General features: G+C 42.6%; 1 protein-coding gene across 2 annotated transcripts in view; it reads right to left on the reverse strand.

Moving 5' to 3' along the window:
* The window catches only part of GYG1 (glycogenin 1), a 32,609-nt gene extending 18,873 nt beyond the window's left edge, over window positions 1–13,736 (reverse strand). For both annotated transcript variants that reach the window (XM_063132118.1, XM_063132117.1), the window contains exons 1-2: window positions 13,698–13,736; window positions 832–967 (exon numbers count right to left, since the gene is read on the reverse strand). In XM_063132118.1, coding sequence (XP_062988188.1) covers window positions 832–967; window positions 13,698–13,704 — 143 coding nt within the window. In that variant the 5' untranslated portion in view covers window positions 13,705–13,736. The remainder of the gene's footprint in view (window positions 1–831; window positions 968–13,697) is intronic.
* Between the last annotated feature and the right edge of the window lie 1,277 nt (window positions 13,737–15,013).

A 15,013-nucleotide genomic window follows, 5' to 3' on the forward strand; every position in this document is an offset into this window, starting at 1 on the left:
AAGTTTCTCCCCATATTCTAGAATCTAGGAACGCTGCTGCTCGTAAGAAAGGGCTGCAGTGTGGGATGTTATCACATGGCTAGGGAGTTCTGTTGTTGCCTCTGGGGTGAGGGGACGAGCCTGCAAAGGTAACATGACACACACACACCCTTCCTCCAAGTGCGTCCACTAAGAATATACTTACGAAAGAACTGTTCATGTATAACATCAATTCCTGAAACTCTAGCACAGTTTTAGGCTTTGTTGGAATTGAGGGCAGTACTAGTACTGCAAATGGAACTACTGCTACAGAGTTGGGGGGGGGGAAGGTGGAGATGCTATAAAAGTCCAATTAAGTAAATAAAACCTAATTTTAAACACAAACCTCTGTATAAAAAGAGCAGCCTTTTGGAGTAGCATTCCATGTACTTGGCATCTCTTTTCTGCTGCCATGACATGCAATTTTAGCACACCAGGCCAGGCCACAGATCCCCATTATCCAAATCCTGCACATGGAGGTGAGGCAATCCAGTTTAACCAGGATATTAAATGTTCCAGTTACTATGCAGTTAGGTTTCTTACATACCAGGCATGATATTTAAAATTCAAGCTAACATTTTACAGGAAAAGATGGTTAATTAAACACAATTGTTACTTCTTTCAGTACCACTTTAGTTTTCCAAGTATAGTCCTTTTTTATTAAGAGATCAAAGGACAATTTATTAATTATCTTTCTTTTGTTCACCTGGTTCTATTTCCTTCTACCAGGCTCAGACTGAATCAGCACCACCTCCTTCAACTTAAACCACACCTGTTCATTTGGAGCCAGACTTCTCAGGTAGCACACCTTACCTCATTGCATCTGAGACATGGGGAGTGATCAGCGCCGTTAACCTCTTTGTTGTTCTGTAGTTTCGTAGCGATGATCCCAGTACAAGCGCTCCTTTCACATAAGAATCGTTTGTGGCTAGCGTCACAAAAGACTGGTCTTAAGGAGAAGAGACACACAAGTCATGTTAGCGATATGAACTGGGGAAGTTAGGAAGAGAGTGGTCAGTGCCCCAGTGTATTTTAAAGCCTTGTCACTTATTCTGGCAGTAGTTTCAATATGGCAGGATCGAGTAAACAGACTTCAGGAACATAGAAGGCTGCCTTATACTGAGTCCATCTAGCCTAATTTCATCAACACTTACTGGCCGTGGCCATTCAGGGTTTGAGGCAGGATTCTTTTCTAGTCCTACCTGGAAATGTTGGGAATTAAACCCAGGGTCTTCTGCATGCAAAGCAGGTGCTTTACCACTGAGATGTAGCCCCCTTTAACATTACTTACTTTAAATCTGTATCTAGCAGCTACACTTTTTCCATTTTTAGTCTAGAGTAGGCACAGAATATCTGATCTGGATCAGGCCCTAGTTTTCAGGCTAAATAGAACCTCCCCATTCAGCAGCAGCATATACCTTAATACAAATTTCTGAAAAACAGAGAGAGGGAGGACAATTGCCCTCATGCCCTCCTTGTCAGCCTGCTGAAAGCATCTGACTAGTCACTATGGAAACAGGATATAGGACTAGGTAGACATTTGTCTACTCCAGCAAAGCTTTTATGTTGACTTTATTCCACATACATAAAGCAAAGCACATCCATTCCATCAGTTTATACTAATCACTCGGATCCTCTCTGACTCGGATGCTATAGTTGATACAGACCAAGTGGATGTAACTTTGGCACCTACTTGTCCAGTATTATTGGATATCTTTCAATTTGTACAGCCCGATGATGTGGACAAGGATGCCCAGGTTTCAGCAGTGGCCAGGAGTGCATTTGCACAGTAAAAGCTAGTGCGCCAGCTGCGCCCGTTCCTAGAGATGTTGGACCTGGCCACAGTGACACATGCCTTAGTTACATCCCAATTGGATTAGTGGGGCTGGCTTTGAAGAGCGTTGGGAAACTTCAACTGGTTTAAAGAGCTGCAGCCAGATTGCTGACTGGTGCTGGTTACAGGGAGCATACAACTCCCCTGTTAAAACAGCTCCACTGGCTTCCAGTCTGTTTCTGGGCACAATTCAAAGTGCTGGCTATGACCTATAAAGCCCTATAAGGCTTGAGTACAGGTTATCTGGGGGGTGGGAACCTGTATTCTCCCTTACAAGCCTGCCCATCCTCTGAGACCTTCAGGGGAGGCCCTTCTCTTGGTCCCACCACCATCACAGGTAGGACAGGGCCTTCTCGGTGGCTGTTCCAGTGCTCTGGAACTCCCTTCCCAGGTTCCCTCCTTGATGTGTTTTTGGAGGCAGGCAAAAACTTTCTTATTCCAGCACGCCTTTGCTGAATAATGTGAACCTCCATCTCTGTTTTAGACTTTTAAAATTTAATATGTATTTTAAATATTTTAAATGTTTTAATATTGTAACCTATTTAATTATATTTTAACTTTTGTATATTTCTGTTTATAGCTTTTAATCACCTTGAGGCCCATCATCATGTTCAGCTTGGACATTCAGGATTCTAGGAGGTTCACAGAATATATTCTGTATAACGAGTGGGCATTAATTTCAGTTTGCCAGGGATAAAATGTTGCCTGCTTTACTTTGCTTTCTGCAATAAGATGCATGCATTGTCTAGATCTTTCATAGACTTCCACCCAATAGTTCAGCTAGAAGTGTTTGTATTTTCCAGTTTGCAAATTGGCGACATAAAAGCTGGCAATACCAAATCCCAGTTAAGCTGTTTGATATATCTGATGTTTTTGTTTACAACATCCTACTATAACAGAAAACATGTAAACTGGCAAGTCTAAAACAGAATTCCTGTGTTTATGGTTGCATTTTTACACTAGTGCATAGCATCCTAGTAGCTTCATTCTTGTAACAGATCATTGTTCACTACAGTGAACAATGATCAATTGGGCAATAGCTGCCATTCTAGGATTCTAAGCATCTTAAATTATTCACCCGCACTCAAAATGTTTAATTGCTATTAAGATCTGTACAGTATATCTACAATTACCCAGTATTTTGTTCCTTAAGGTTTCGACTGTAGACACTGGAATACTTTCCCTAATGAGTGGGATGAAGCTTCAACTCTTAAACAACTGCTATGAATCCTGTTATAAAGAGATCTCCCCACCCACCCCAATCTTTTCTGTACCATCTTGACTCAGACTGCGGCCAAATACAAAACCTTGAACAGATCAAATCTGATGAGCAAAACAGTATTCACATTACTATACTAGTGGATACACAATAAGCCCTCTTTAAACTATGTACTTTACTCTGGAAGTGTGACTTAAGCCAGTCAAGCTAAACACTACCTACAAAAAAAGGGAACCGTTACTCCTCTCAGATTACTAGGAAAAGAATGTAGCAATTCAAATTATGCAAGTTGCGCTCGACCAGCTACAAGAAGCCAACTCAGGAACTCTGTTTCTATTAATTTTCTTAAACACATGGTACTTTTTGCTTAAGCAAATGAGAACATAGATACCTTTAGTCTTGCATCATATTCCATTTAGTTGCCTGCAGACAAATTTATTCTGCATGTATTTCAGTACTTAAGGATCTATAGATCTAAATGGATCTTAGAACAAAGGTTTAGAACTATGCCTGCAAATTCCATCACCAAGATAGACCTTTATGTTATAGCTCAGATGTTTTTATGGGCAAAACTTAAACTGGTGCCCTTTTAAGATATGATATATAAACCTTAAGACTATAGCTAGACGGAAATTATAAAGGACTATCCTGTCTTAGCTGGAGCCTCACACTACTTGAGCTGCTGCTGCATTGTCTTGGGAATGTTAGAATTTAATAAGATTTAATTAGATAAAAATCCAACACATGTATGAATTTTGCTATTGATCCAATGCTATTAAAACAGGATCTTGATCGGCTTCCAATTGTGTAAGCTTTAGCTAAAATAGATCATGCTCCAAAATGCGTATGGCCGATGAGACTATGATCACCTGATACTGTATTCGCACCTTTTAATTCTCCAGCCATAGGTATGCTACTTGGAGTCAATTTCCCCCAAGATACTATAAATTAGAAGTATCAATCCAGTTTTAACATTTTTAGGCAATTAAGTGTTGGTTATTTTATTAGTGGAGCAATCTTGGAATACATGGTTTTATAATAATTTTTTGCCCCAAATATTTGGTTAGAATATACTTTCCTTAGGACAATACATCGGTAGTGGCATGGTGGAAAAGCCTTTCTTTTGCTAGTTATCATGTTTGTGGTGCATATTCATCTAGAAGAGCTATTCTGTGGTGCAAAGCCTGGAGTCTCCAGGTTACCTACCTATAAAACAAGCTATGTTACACCCAGCAAGTAGCACTGCCATTATTATTGTTCTTTAGAACAAAATAGATGGCACTCAACTTGTAGACATTTCTAGTCTATGGAGTAGCTAGGATTTGGACTGGTAATTGGAGGCTCAAATTAAGACAAGATGGTCCTTTATAATTGGGCCTAAAGACAGTCTGTTACTTCTCTTCGCACTCTTGTCCTTTCAACTTCAAGTTTGAGGCATTCAAAGCTCAGCACCAACTCACCAAGAACATGGCTATCAGCCCTACGTTCCAGTGTAGATGTACTTTGTGGTTATGAAGATGATCTGCAATTTTGCTCGAGCTAATTCTGGCTGTTGAAAGCCAGGTACTAAGAGGCTACATCCTTTGCTGGCTGGGGTGGTTGGTTCTTTATTCACAAAGGACAAAGTGCCATATGGCCTCAAAGAACCATGGCTATTAAGTCCCTGCTTTAAAAAATGAAGTTTTAATCTGAATGCCGAATCTCAGCCAGGTACTGACCCATCTCCAACTTTCCCTTTTAGAGAATGATTCAGCATCAAGCACACCTGGATAACGTTCCTAACCTACTGCCAATGCAGCGTTCAGCTCAAATTGGGTACATACAAGAGTAGGGGCAATTTGCTCTTAATCCTTCAAGAGTTTCCTGCAGCCTTTGACATTATTGTTCAGGAGGTATTAAAATAACCACCCTTGAGCGGTTCCACTTGTTCATGAGATGTCATGAGTGAGTGGTTGCTGCAGCTCTTTGTAACCCTGGAACTTTCCCTACAAAGTTCATCCAGTCTCTTCCTCCCCCATCCCTTTCTTGTTCAAGACAGGGCGCTAAGCAAGATCATAGGCATTCCTGACAGAATTGGGCTGGACAGGAGAGGAACAAGTCCTGCAGTCTTGATCCTTAGCCAATGTCTTTGGTTGCAATGAGGGCCTGGAGGAAGGCCAGCCAACTCAAGCTCAGTCAGGCCTTCTGACCAGGAAAGGGAACATTGGGGCAACCATAATGGATAAATTTCAATATCCCCTCAGCACCAAGCATGCAGTTTCAGAGTGCTCTTGGATTAAGAACATAAGAAGAGCCATGTTGGATCAAACCAAGGGCCCATCTAGGCCAGTACTCTGTTCACACAGTAGCCAACCAGCTGTCAACCAGGGACCCTCAAGCAGGACAGGCTGCAACAGCACCATCCAAGCTATGTTTCCCAGCTACTGGTGTTTATAGGTTTACTGTCTCTGATGCTGGAGGTAGCATATAGCCATCAGGACTAGTAGCCATTAATAGCCTTCTCCTCTAGGAATTTATCAAACTGTTCTTGAAATTCCTAGCTGCAAGCAATGGCCAGGGCCACCATTCATGAATTCTAGTGGTGGTGAGGCTACATGTGACGTGGGTGTCTTGCAGCTGAGTGCTGACTGCACAGGAACAAAGATGCTACACTCCTGTTTTATCCAAGCTGGAAATTTGTGTTTATTTAAATTAGACATATTAAGTGCAATTAATAATATAATATGATGGAATCTCACTGGGTGATGGTTTTTGCTTGAGTTAGGGCAGCATTTTCCTTACCGCACCTCAGTGTCCACGGGAGTTTAAGGCAGCCTCATAGCCTTTTGTTCAGTGTTGTACCTTCGCACAGGAATGCTTTCAAAGTAGGGATAGCCTGCCCTTAATACCAATCAGCCTAGGTATGTTGGAAATGCTCAATGGTTTTGGATTGCTTTTGTTACTCTTATCGCTTTTGCCTTACAGCTGTAGGCAAGATGAGAGCAATCACCTTTAGAAAGGGATTAATCAAGGACTATTGAGAAAGATTGGTCTGAGACACTTCGAGTACACTTCATATGGTGCACTATTTATCACTGTTAGTTAGGAGGCAGCATATGCTTTTGCCAAAGTAAAAGACCCTGTGGTGCCATTTGCTTACCCACTGCTCCACTTTGCCTGCTCCACTGCTCCACTGGGATGTCTTTGGAAAGAAGGTAGAAGTTTCAGGCACTAAAATGCACCCTTTATTTAGGTTATGCAAGGGTGAAAGTGGACTAGTCACTCTCATGGTGTGATCACTTAAAGCACCCAAAGGCCACACAGGATGTTCAGCCTTGCGTATGTCCTTCCTCTCAGTAACCACTCCCTGCCTGCATACATATATGAACAAAAGTATTTTTTTCCAAGAACATGAAGTGGCTTGTTTGATACCAACATTTTGATACCAAAAACCAAGCTTACTAACATCACATGGGGGCAATTTGAAACTCACTACAGAAGAAACACAGTCATGTGAACCTGCTTAGGAAGGCTCCACAACATGACCCTGTTTCATTACAGATTATTTTGGAATGATGGTCACTCTTACTCTAACGTGTATTGGATGAGGTATACAGCAAAGTAAAAAAAGAAAGAAAAAGATTTGTTAGTGTTCCAACATCTTGATATTCTTGGGGGTACCCAAATGAAGCCAGGAGTCTCACCCACAGCTCTACTTCCCCAACAGCCAAACGTTTGGTAAGAGGTAACAGGGAAGAAACAGGACTAGGAAGAGCTATGTCTCTATCAGTCCCAGTTTAATATGTTTAAGGATAGGCAATGATACTATCCCAAAGCACGTGAAGCATAGCTTCCAATCTCGAAATATTAAGTGAGCTGAAGCCTTCAGCGTTTAGAAGTTATAAACCTTGCTGCCTCCAACCGAGTAAAGCAAAGCCTTATTTGGTACAGGTCCCTACACCCCATTGCAGGAAATCTGAGTGTAGATAACATGCAAGATATATTCATACATATTGCAATGTCAGTTAATGCACAGATAATCTGCAAGCTCATTGGGTTAAAATAGAAATTAGTTCCCCATAAATTGCTACATGGTAAATGCTTTCATACAGAGATCTAGTAAGGTTCATATTTTAATGCCTCAATTGGTCAAGACAATGAGCATTCATTAAACTTACACATCTGTAAAAAGCAGATGCCATTTAATTCTAAGGCAAAACATATAATAAAGGGCTACCAGACAGATATGGTGAAAAAGTCTCAGACTTCAGACTTTTACCACACTTTAAAGGTGAATTTTACAGAAAAATTTGAATTGGGAATTTTTCCTATGCATGTTAGGCTAACGGGAAAATTTAGTTTGCAGCAGAAAAAAAATCTGATGCTCTAATTTAGCATGTTTATTTACTTGTGCTTAGTAAACAAAGCTGAGAAAGTACCTTATGCTATTTATTTCTAATACACAACAAGTATTTGACCTGAAATATTTGAGGAGGGAAATTGAAGAACACAATGAAATTTAAATGTTATATTATGTAGATTTTATTTTTTAGAATATTCGTAAGAATTTAAACACAAAGGCCTGGTTCATAGCCCAGGAACGCCCCATCCCTGGGTTGTTTGTTGGGATGGCCAAACCTGGAATTGGAGCTTGATGGAGGATGAACAACCCAGACTTGTAACCCCAGAACAAATTATTGTATTTATTTATTTATTTATTTATAATAAATAAATATTACATTCAAAATTTCAGAGCGGTGTACAAGATAAAATAACATAAAAGCAGAATAAAACACTTTAAAATAGATTTTAAAAGAAGCAAAATGAAAAGTGAACCATGGCTGGTAATTAAGGAAAGGCTTCCTGGAACAATGACGTTTTCAGGAGGTGCCGAAAACAAAGTTGGCGCCTACCTGACCTCCAGAGGCAGGGAATTCCATAGGAGGGGGGCTACCACGCTGAAGGCTCTTCCCCTGGTGGACTCCAATCAGAGGATGGGTCTATGTGGAACCACCAGGAGCATGCCCACGGATTACCTCAGTGACCGGGCAGGTTGGTAGGGAGAAGGCGCTCTCTCAGGTATCCTGTTCCCAAGTTGTTTAGGGCTTTGTACACAAGTACAAGAACCTTAAACCTGGCCCGGTAGCGAATAGGCAGCCAGTGCAGTTCCCTCAGCAGAGGAGTTACATGCTGGAAAGGGGCAGCTCCGGACAACAGCCGAGCTGCAGCATTCTGCACTAGCTCCAGCTTCCAGAGCAACTTTAAGGGCAGCCTTATTATGCATTACAATTCTGGGTTGTCCTTTCCCGAAAACCTCCAATTCCAGGTTTGGACATCACTATAAACAAGAACGTAAGAAAATCCATGTAGGATCAGACCAAGAACTCTGCTCACACAGTGGCCAACCAGCTGCCCACGGGAAATCTACAAGCAAGACATGAGAGCAACAGCATCCTCCCACCCATGTTCCCCAGCAACTGGTGCATATAGGTTTACTGCCTTGGGTACTGGAAGTAGCACATAGCAATCAGGACTAGAAGCCATTGATAGCCTTCTCCTCCAGGAATTTATCCAACCCATTTAAAGCCATCCAAACTGCTGGCCCTCATCACATCTTGTGGTAGCGAATTCCATAGTTTAACTATGCACTGTGTAGAGAAGTACTTTCTTTTATTTGTCCTGAATCTCTCACTAATCAGCTTCATGGGATTAGTATTATGAGAGACAACCTAGGGATGGAGCATCCCTAGGTTGTTTAACTCAGCAGGAATAATCGGGCAGTCATAGCCAGCATGCTCGCTCATTCCTGCTATATTATGAACCCACAGTTAACAAACTCTGGGTTGTTTATGATAAGCGAACCAGGTTTATAGCCTATTCTTCCCTCACAATGTTTACATTTAAGAAAAAACAAAGGTACCAACTTTTTTGACATGCTAAAAGTATCATGTATTTCAACAGAGTGCAACTCTTCCACTGAAGTTGTTCAGGCACCTTCAGTTTTGCTGTCACTACTTATAAGTTGTATTTTATACCCAGACATATGAATGTTAGTGACAGATGTATTCTCTCAAATATATACTAGAATCACCTGTAAAACATTAATTACATCTTTGAAACTTCCAAGCTTGGCCAATATTATATTTGCAATTTTTATCCATCGTTATTGGTGAACTTATGAAATGGAAAAGTTTCCATGGAAAAATAAAGCACTGGAGAATTTTTCATATTGAAATATTCCCCCCCCCTCAATAACTAAATTAAAATGGAGTTCAGAATTGTATGTACAGAAGCAATTGCTCTAGAAGTCCTTAGATTGGTTTGAGAGTTTGGGTTGGCTAGTATTTTTTTTTTTACTAAGCAGTAAGACAGTTGAGACTATGGCTGCTGAATGACAAAGTTTGGAACTGAATTAGTCATGACTAACCTGGAAAGATCTTGGCTGTCATGGCGGGTAGCTCAGTGAAGTTAATTTGGTATACAGCAGTTGGAGGGTGGGGGAATCCAGTCTAGGGATTATTTCCAATTCCATAGGAAAGGAGACAGCCACTGTTGTATTAATTTTACAAGAATCTGTGATGCAGTCACATTCAGACTATGTTGTACAATTCTAATTGCCCCATCTCAGAAGAGGAACTTAAAACTGGAAGAGCTGCAGAAAAAGGCACTTGAATAACTTTCTGAGGCAATGAGAAATCAACTGGAGCTTTTAGTTTAGTAAAAAAAAAATGACCAATAGAGAACTTAATGAGGTGTAGAAAATTAACCATGGTGTGGAGAATGTAGTTTACTCCCTAATATACTCAAGCTCACCTAATGGAAATCCCTGGCAGTCGATTCTGGGCATACGAAAGGAAGTGTTCTGTGATTCAAAATTTATGGGATTTGGTTCCAAGTTGCAGTGATGGCCAATACTTTAGAATATTGGGGCTTAAACATATTCATGGAACATAGCTCCATCATAAACCATGATGGCTAAATGAAGTCTTCACATTCAGAGGCAGTATGCAATTGAATGACAATCACTAGAAGGCAATTGCATAGGAATGTCATTTCCTTCATGCCCTGCTTATGGGCTTCCTGGAGGCATCTGTGGTGAGCCAGTGTGGTGTAGTGGTTAGAGTGTTGGGCTGGGAGTCAGGAGATCCGGGTTCTAATCCCCACTCAGCCATGGAAACCCTCTGGGTGACTTTGGGCCAGTCACACTCTCAGCCCAGCCTACCTCACAGGGCTGTTGTTGTGAGGATAAAATAGAGAGAAGGAGGAGGATTATGTATGCCGCCTTGGGTCCCTTGGAGAAAAAAAATGCAGGATATAAATGAAATAATAAATCAATCTGGTCGGCCACTGTGAGAAGTTGCTGAACTTGATCTGATCCAGGATGCTCTTACATTTCTGAATGGATAGAAGCCCCTACCAAACCTGGTCTGCTATAAGTTTCTTTATAGCTTTCTATCATTGAAGACATTGGGGGGAAAAAAAGGCCTCTTCAAATACCTAGAGCTGCTTTGATGCCAATTCTGTCTTTCCCATCCCAGAGTATTTTCTTTTCTCCATGAAAAAAGCTTCCCAGTGGAATATTAATACAAACTTATTAATGCCTGCATATTAATACACAATATTGAGTCACCATAACTAGGGATGTACGGATTGTTAATTCTGTTCTGTCTGTGTTTTGCAGATCTTTTATTCCATCATCCATTCAATGACTGGATGGGATGGGATGGGATGGGATGGGATGGGATGGTGTGTGTGTGTGTGTGTGTGTGTGTGAGAGAGAGAGAGAGAGAGAGAGAGAGAGAGGGATGTACAAGAATTTAGTTCCTGCTTGCTAAAGTGCATCAGTGCAAGTGCACACTTGCACAACCCCACCTTCCCAAAAGGTTTAAAAAAATCACAAGTCAGAAAAAGTTGCAGGTCAGATTCACAGAAATCTGAACTCATTTGAACCTGTAAGGGATTTCTCCAATAACCTAAAAATAAAGGGGTGGGTGGGTTCCCACTTACTGCTAAATCAATATAGGTTTTGGGGAGGGAAAGTGGAAAGGCAAGATTAGCAACATGTCTTTAAAGTGAAGAGTGCCCCATACAGAACTTCGTGGTCACTTTCCTCCAGCCACTAGACATGGAACTGTTGTTTATGAAACCCGAAAGCATTCCAAGTTATGTTACAATTCAGCAAGTCAGAAGGTTCAATCCCTGGCATCTTCCAATGAAAGGATCAAGTGGCAGTGATGAGAAGACTTCTGCCCAAGGCCTGGAGAACTGCTGCTAGATAATGGAGAGCTAGATGGACCAGCGATCTGACTTGGACAGAACAACTCACATGCCCCAATTCAGTATCATGAAACTCATGCATCACGTACTGTCATGGTGTGACAGATATAGTCCAAGAACTACTCTGGATGTAAATCTATGCAAGGAAATTGAGGTTTCTACAATGAAAGCAGACTATTGCAGAAGGCAAGAGATCACTATGACTCAGTCATTTGGGGTGCAATCCTATATGTGTTTAGACAGAAAGAACTCCTACAGTTCCTAGCATGGCTGGCTGGAGAATGCTCGGAGTCGCAGGACTTTTTTCTGTCTAAACATGCATAGGACTCCATCCTGAAAGTACTAATGGATAATTTTACCCCTTCATTTATCGATTGGTTATGGTAGAAAGCACCAAGGAAACAATCACATCACTTCCTAGCCATCTTTACAACCATCACTGATTGATCTTCCTTTAAAATCTGAACACTTATCAATTCCTTTTCTTCATTCTAAACTGCCTCAAAAATGCCAATAGAAAGACAAAGTACTATTATTTAACTTTAAGAACTGGGTTCCCAAATTGGCTTCCCCCACTTCCTCCTTGGATCATGTAGTATGCCTGCAAGCTGGCCTTGTTTTTATTAATCATATGTAAGCTACTTTGAGAACCTTTTCAGATGAGAATTTTTTTAAACACACAAAGATGCACCCTTCTCCTACTCATACATCACTCTTTCATCTTTATGTGGAGTGAGTTCTCCATGTCATTGTCAGGGAGTTGGGAATAGCAGCACTGATTCTGCAACAGCCTGGTTGTGAAGTCTGGAGGCAGGTTGTCCATGGCAGAATGAATCAATCTACACTACTGCTTTTAAAGCACTTTGAAATCATTTTGAAAATTGTATATGCAGTGTGTCCTAGGCCTCAACAGTTGTCAAAACTGTTATAAAGTGCTTTAAAGCAGTAGTGTAGATCCTGCCTACACATCTTTAGTGCAAATGTAATGCTTCTTGGAGGAGAAACACAACTGCAAAACTTCTTTTGGGGGACACATAAAAAAGTTTACAGTTGTGCTTCTTCTCCAAAGATCCTGCAGAGAAGAGGAAAGACCGCATTCTGCCCTGGTGCAGCCACAGGAGGTGGGAGAAGGAGGAATGGCCACAAGTATTGGCAGTAAGAAGCCCAAGTGGCACAAAAACCCTCCCATCTATCCCTGGGCAGTGATAAGCACTTTCCCACAGCTGCCCAGTATTTCACAGGAGAATACATATGTACTACTCACACCTGGCGTTGGTTGTTGGATTTGGAGGAAAAAGTCATTTTTGAGCCAAAATTTACCTGCAACAGCAGACAACTACCTCATCATGATTAGGACCCTACAGCTACACGCGAACAGCCAATTTGCCCAAGATGTACCATTAAGTGCTTTAAGTTGCTTTGGGTGTTTTATGAGTTCTCATTCACTTTTCAAAGAACCAAGGAAGCCACAAACTGAAAAATACATTGCTAAAGAAAAGTCACAATACTTGTTCTAAGGAGAGGCTATAAAAGCCATAGGGGTGGGTGTTGTAACTGGGCCAGCTACATTAGAAACTGAGCAAGCTTATAGGTTACACAGAAGCTTAGACAAGATAGCAAGCTTTTGACCTGCAGACATCTGATCTAGTTATACAGCTCATTTGGGGATCTTTCTTGCTAGTTAACAGCATCATTCACAGTCCGAGACATGCTAGCAGGTCTGAAGGGTAAACACTGACATAATTAACATCTCTGTAAGGTACAAAAAGTAATGTTAGGCAGACCTGTCTTTATAAGAGGAAGGGGAAGGGGGTGATGGTTATGCAAGCAAGAAGGTCCTTCCTCCTCCAAGACAGTATCACCTGCTAAGGGGGGCGGAGGAGAGAAAGACGATTATGGTATCCTTTTTCACATGGTGACCTTTACTAGAATCCCCCTACGAGGAACAGGAATTGCTCTGGGGTGCACCAGCGATGCAAGCCCCTCTGGCCACGCAGGCTCACGCGCCAGCCCAGCTCACGAGCCGGCCTAAAAATAGGCGCCGCCATGACCAAAAGGGAGCAGCTGGGGTCTCCCCAGGCAGAGCGCGCGCAGCGACTGGGCCGCCGAGCGCCGCTTTCGCTTCCTGCTCCAGGAGCAGCACCCAAGACGCGGAAGAAGCTGAAGCAGCAGCTGCAGCCGCTAGTCAGTCAATCCAACACCCCGAGCTGGAAGGTAACGCCCGGCCCGAGGCAATGAGGCGGAGAGGCAGCCCGGGCGGCCGTGCAAGAACCTCTCTGCCCCGGCTGATGACAGTGAAACTGCAGGACCGACGGAAGGACACGCGCGCACCGCCAGACCCCTTCGGGCGAAAGCGCCTTTCGCGCTTACCTGCCATGGTGCCGCAGACCCAGCGCGAAGATCCAGCTACTTTCGCTTTTTCCCCGGAGCTCGTCCCTTTATATACGGGCAGGCGGAGCCCAGCAGAAGGGGCGGGGCTTCAAAGGATGACCAAAAAGGGAACAGCCATAGAGAAACGCGGAGGAGGAATATGTACGCGCGATGCCCCTCGGAAGCGCGCAGGCAATAAAACACATTGCGGCCGCCTTCCGAAAGGGAGGAGGGCTTCTGTCGCTTTAAGAGTTTGCGAAAGAAGGCGTCCGTCAGGTGAAGCCCTACTTGTCTCCGGCGGGATGAGCTCCACCTGAGCGATTTGAGCCTTAAACCCTACTAGTTTAAACGAACAGAGAAGCAGGCTCATGTTAAAATAAGATTACCGCAGGCTGATAGGGAAAGTCTGAAATAAAGCGTAAGGCAACTTTCCCCATCCTGGTGCCCTCCATATATTTTGGACTACAACTCCCAGCGTTCCTGACCGCTTGCCATGCTGGCTGCAGCTGGTGCACCCAAATAGCTTACATAGCTGCATGTGGTCTGTACAGTGACACTGAGCACCTTACCTGGGATGCCGCGTAAAGAGTTTATACATGAATGACCAGTGAACACAAACTTATTTTAGCCTTTGTGGAATAGTCCTGTAAGACTATTATAGTAATAGTATAGAATACTTAAACCTCAAAAAAACCAAGATTATGGCAACCAGCTTGATTGATAACTAGCAAATAGAGGGAGAAAACATGGAGGCAGTGACAGACTTTGTATTTCTGGGCACAAAGATTACTGCAGATGCTGACTGCAGCCAGGAAATCAGAAGACGTTTACTTCTTGGGAGGAGAGCAATGACAAATCTTGATAAAATAGTTAAGAGCAGAGACACCACACTGACAACAAAGGTCCGCATAGTTAAAGCAATGGTATTCCCCGTAGTAACCTATGGCTGCGAGAGCTGGACCATAAGGAAGGCTAAGCGAAGGAAGGTAGATGCTTTTGAACTGTGGTGTTGGAGGAAAATTCTGAGAGTGCCGTGGACTGCAAGAAGATCAAACCAGTCCATACTCCAGGAAATAAAGCCAGACTGCTCACTTGAGGGAATGATACTAAAGGCAAAACTGAAGTACTTTGGCCACATAATGAGAAGACAGGACACCCTGGAGAAGATGCTGATGCTAGGGAAAGTGGAGGGCAAAAGGAAGAGGGGCCGACCAAGGGCAATATAGATGATATTCTGGAGGTGACAGACTTGACCTTGGGGGAGCTAGGGGTGGCGATGGCCGACAGAAAGCTCTGATGTGGGCTGGGCCATGAAG

The sequence above is a fragment of the Elgaria multicarinata genome, chromosome 8 (assembly GCF_023053635.1).
Source record: "Elgaria multicarinata webbii isolate HBS135686 ecotype San Diego chromosome 8, rElgMul1.1.pri, whole genome shotgun sequence".
Lineage (NCBI taxonomy): Eukaryota > Metazoa > Chordata > Lepidosauria > Squamata > Anguidae > Elgaria > Elgaria multicarinata.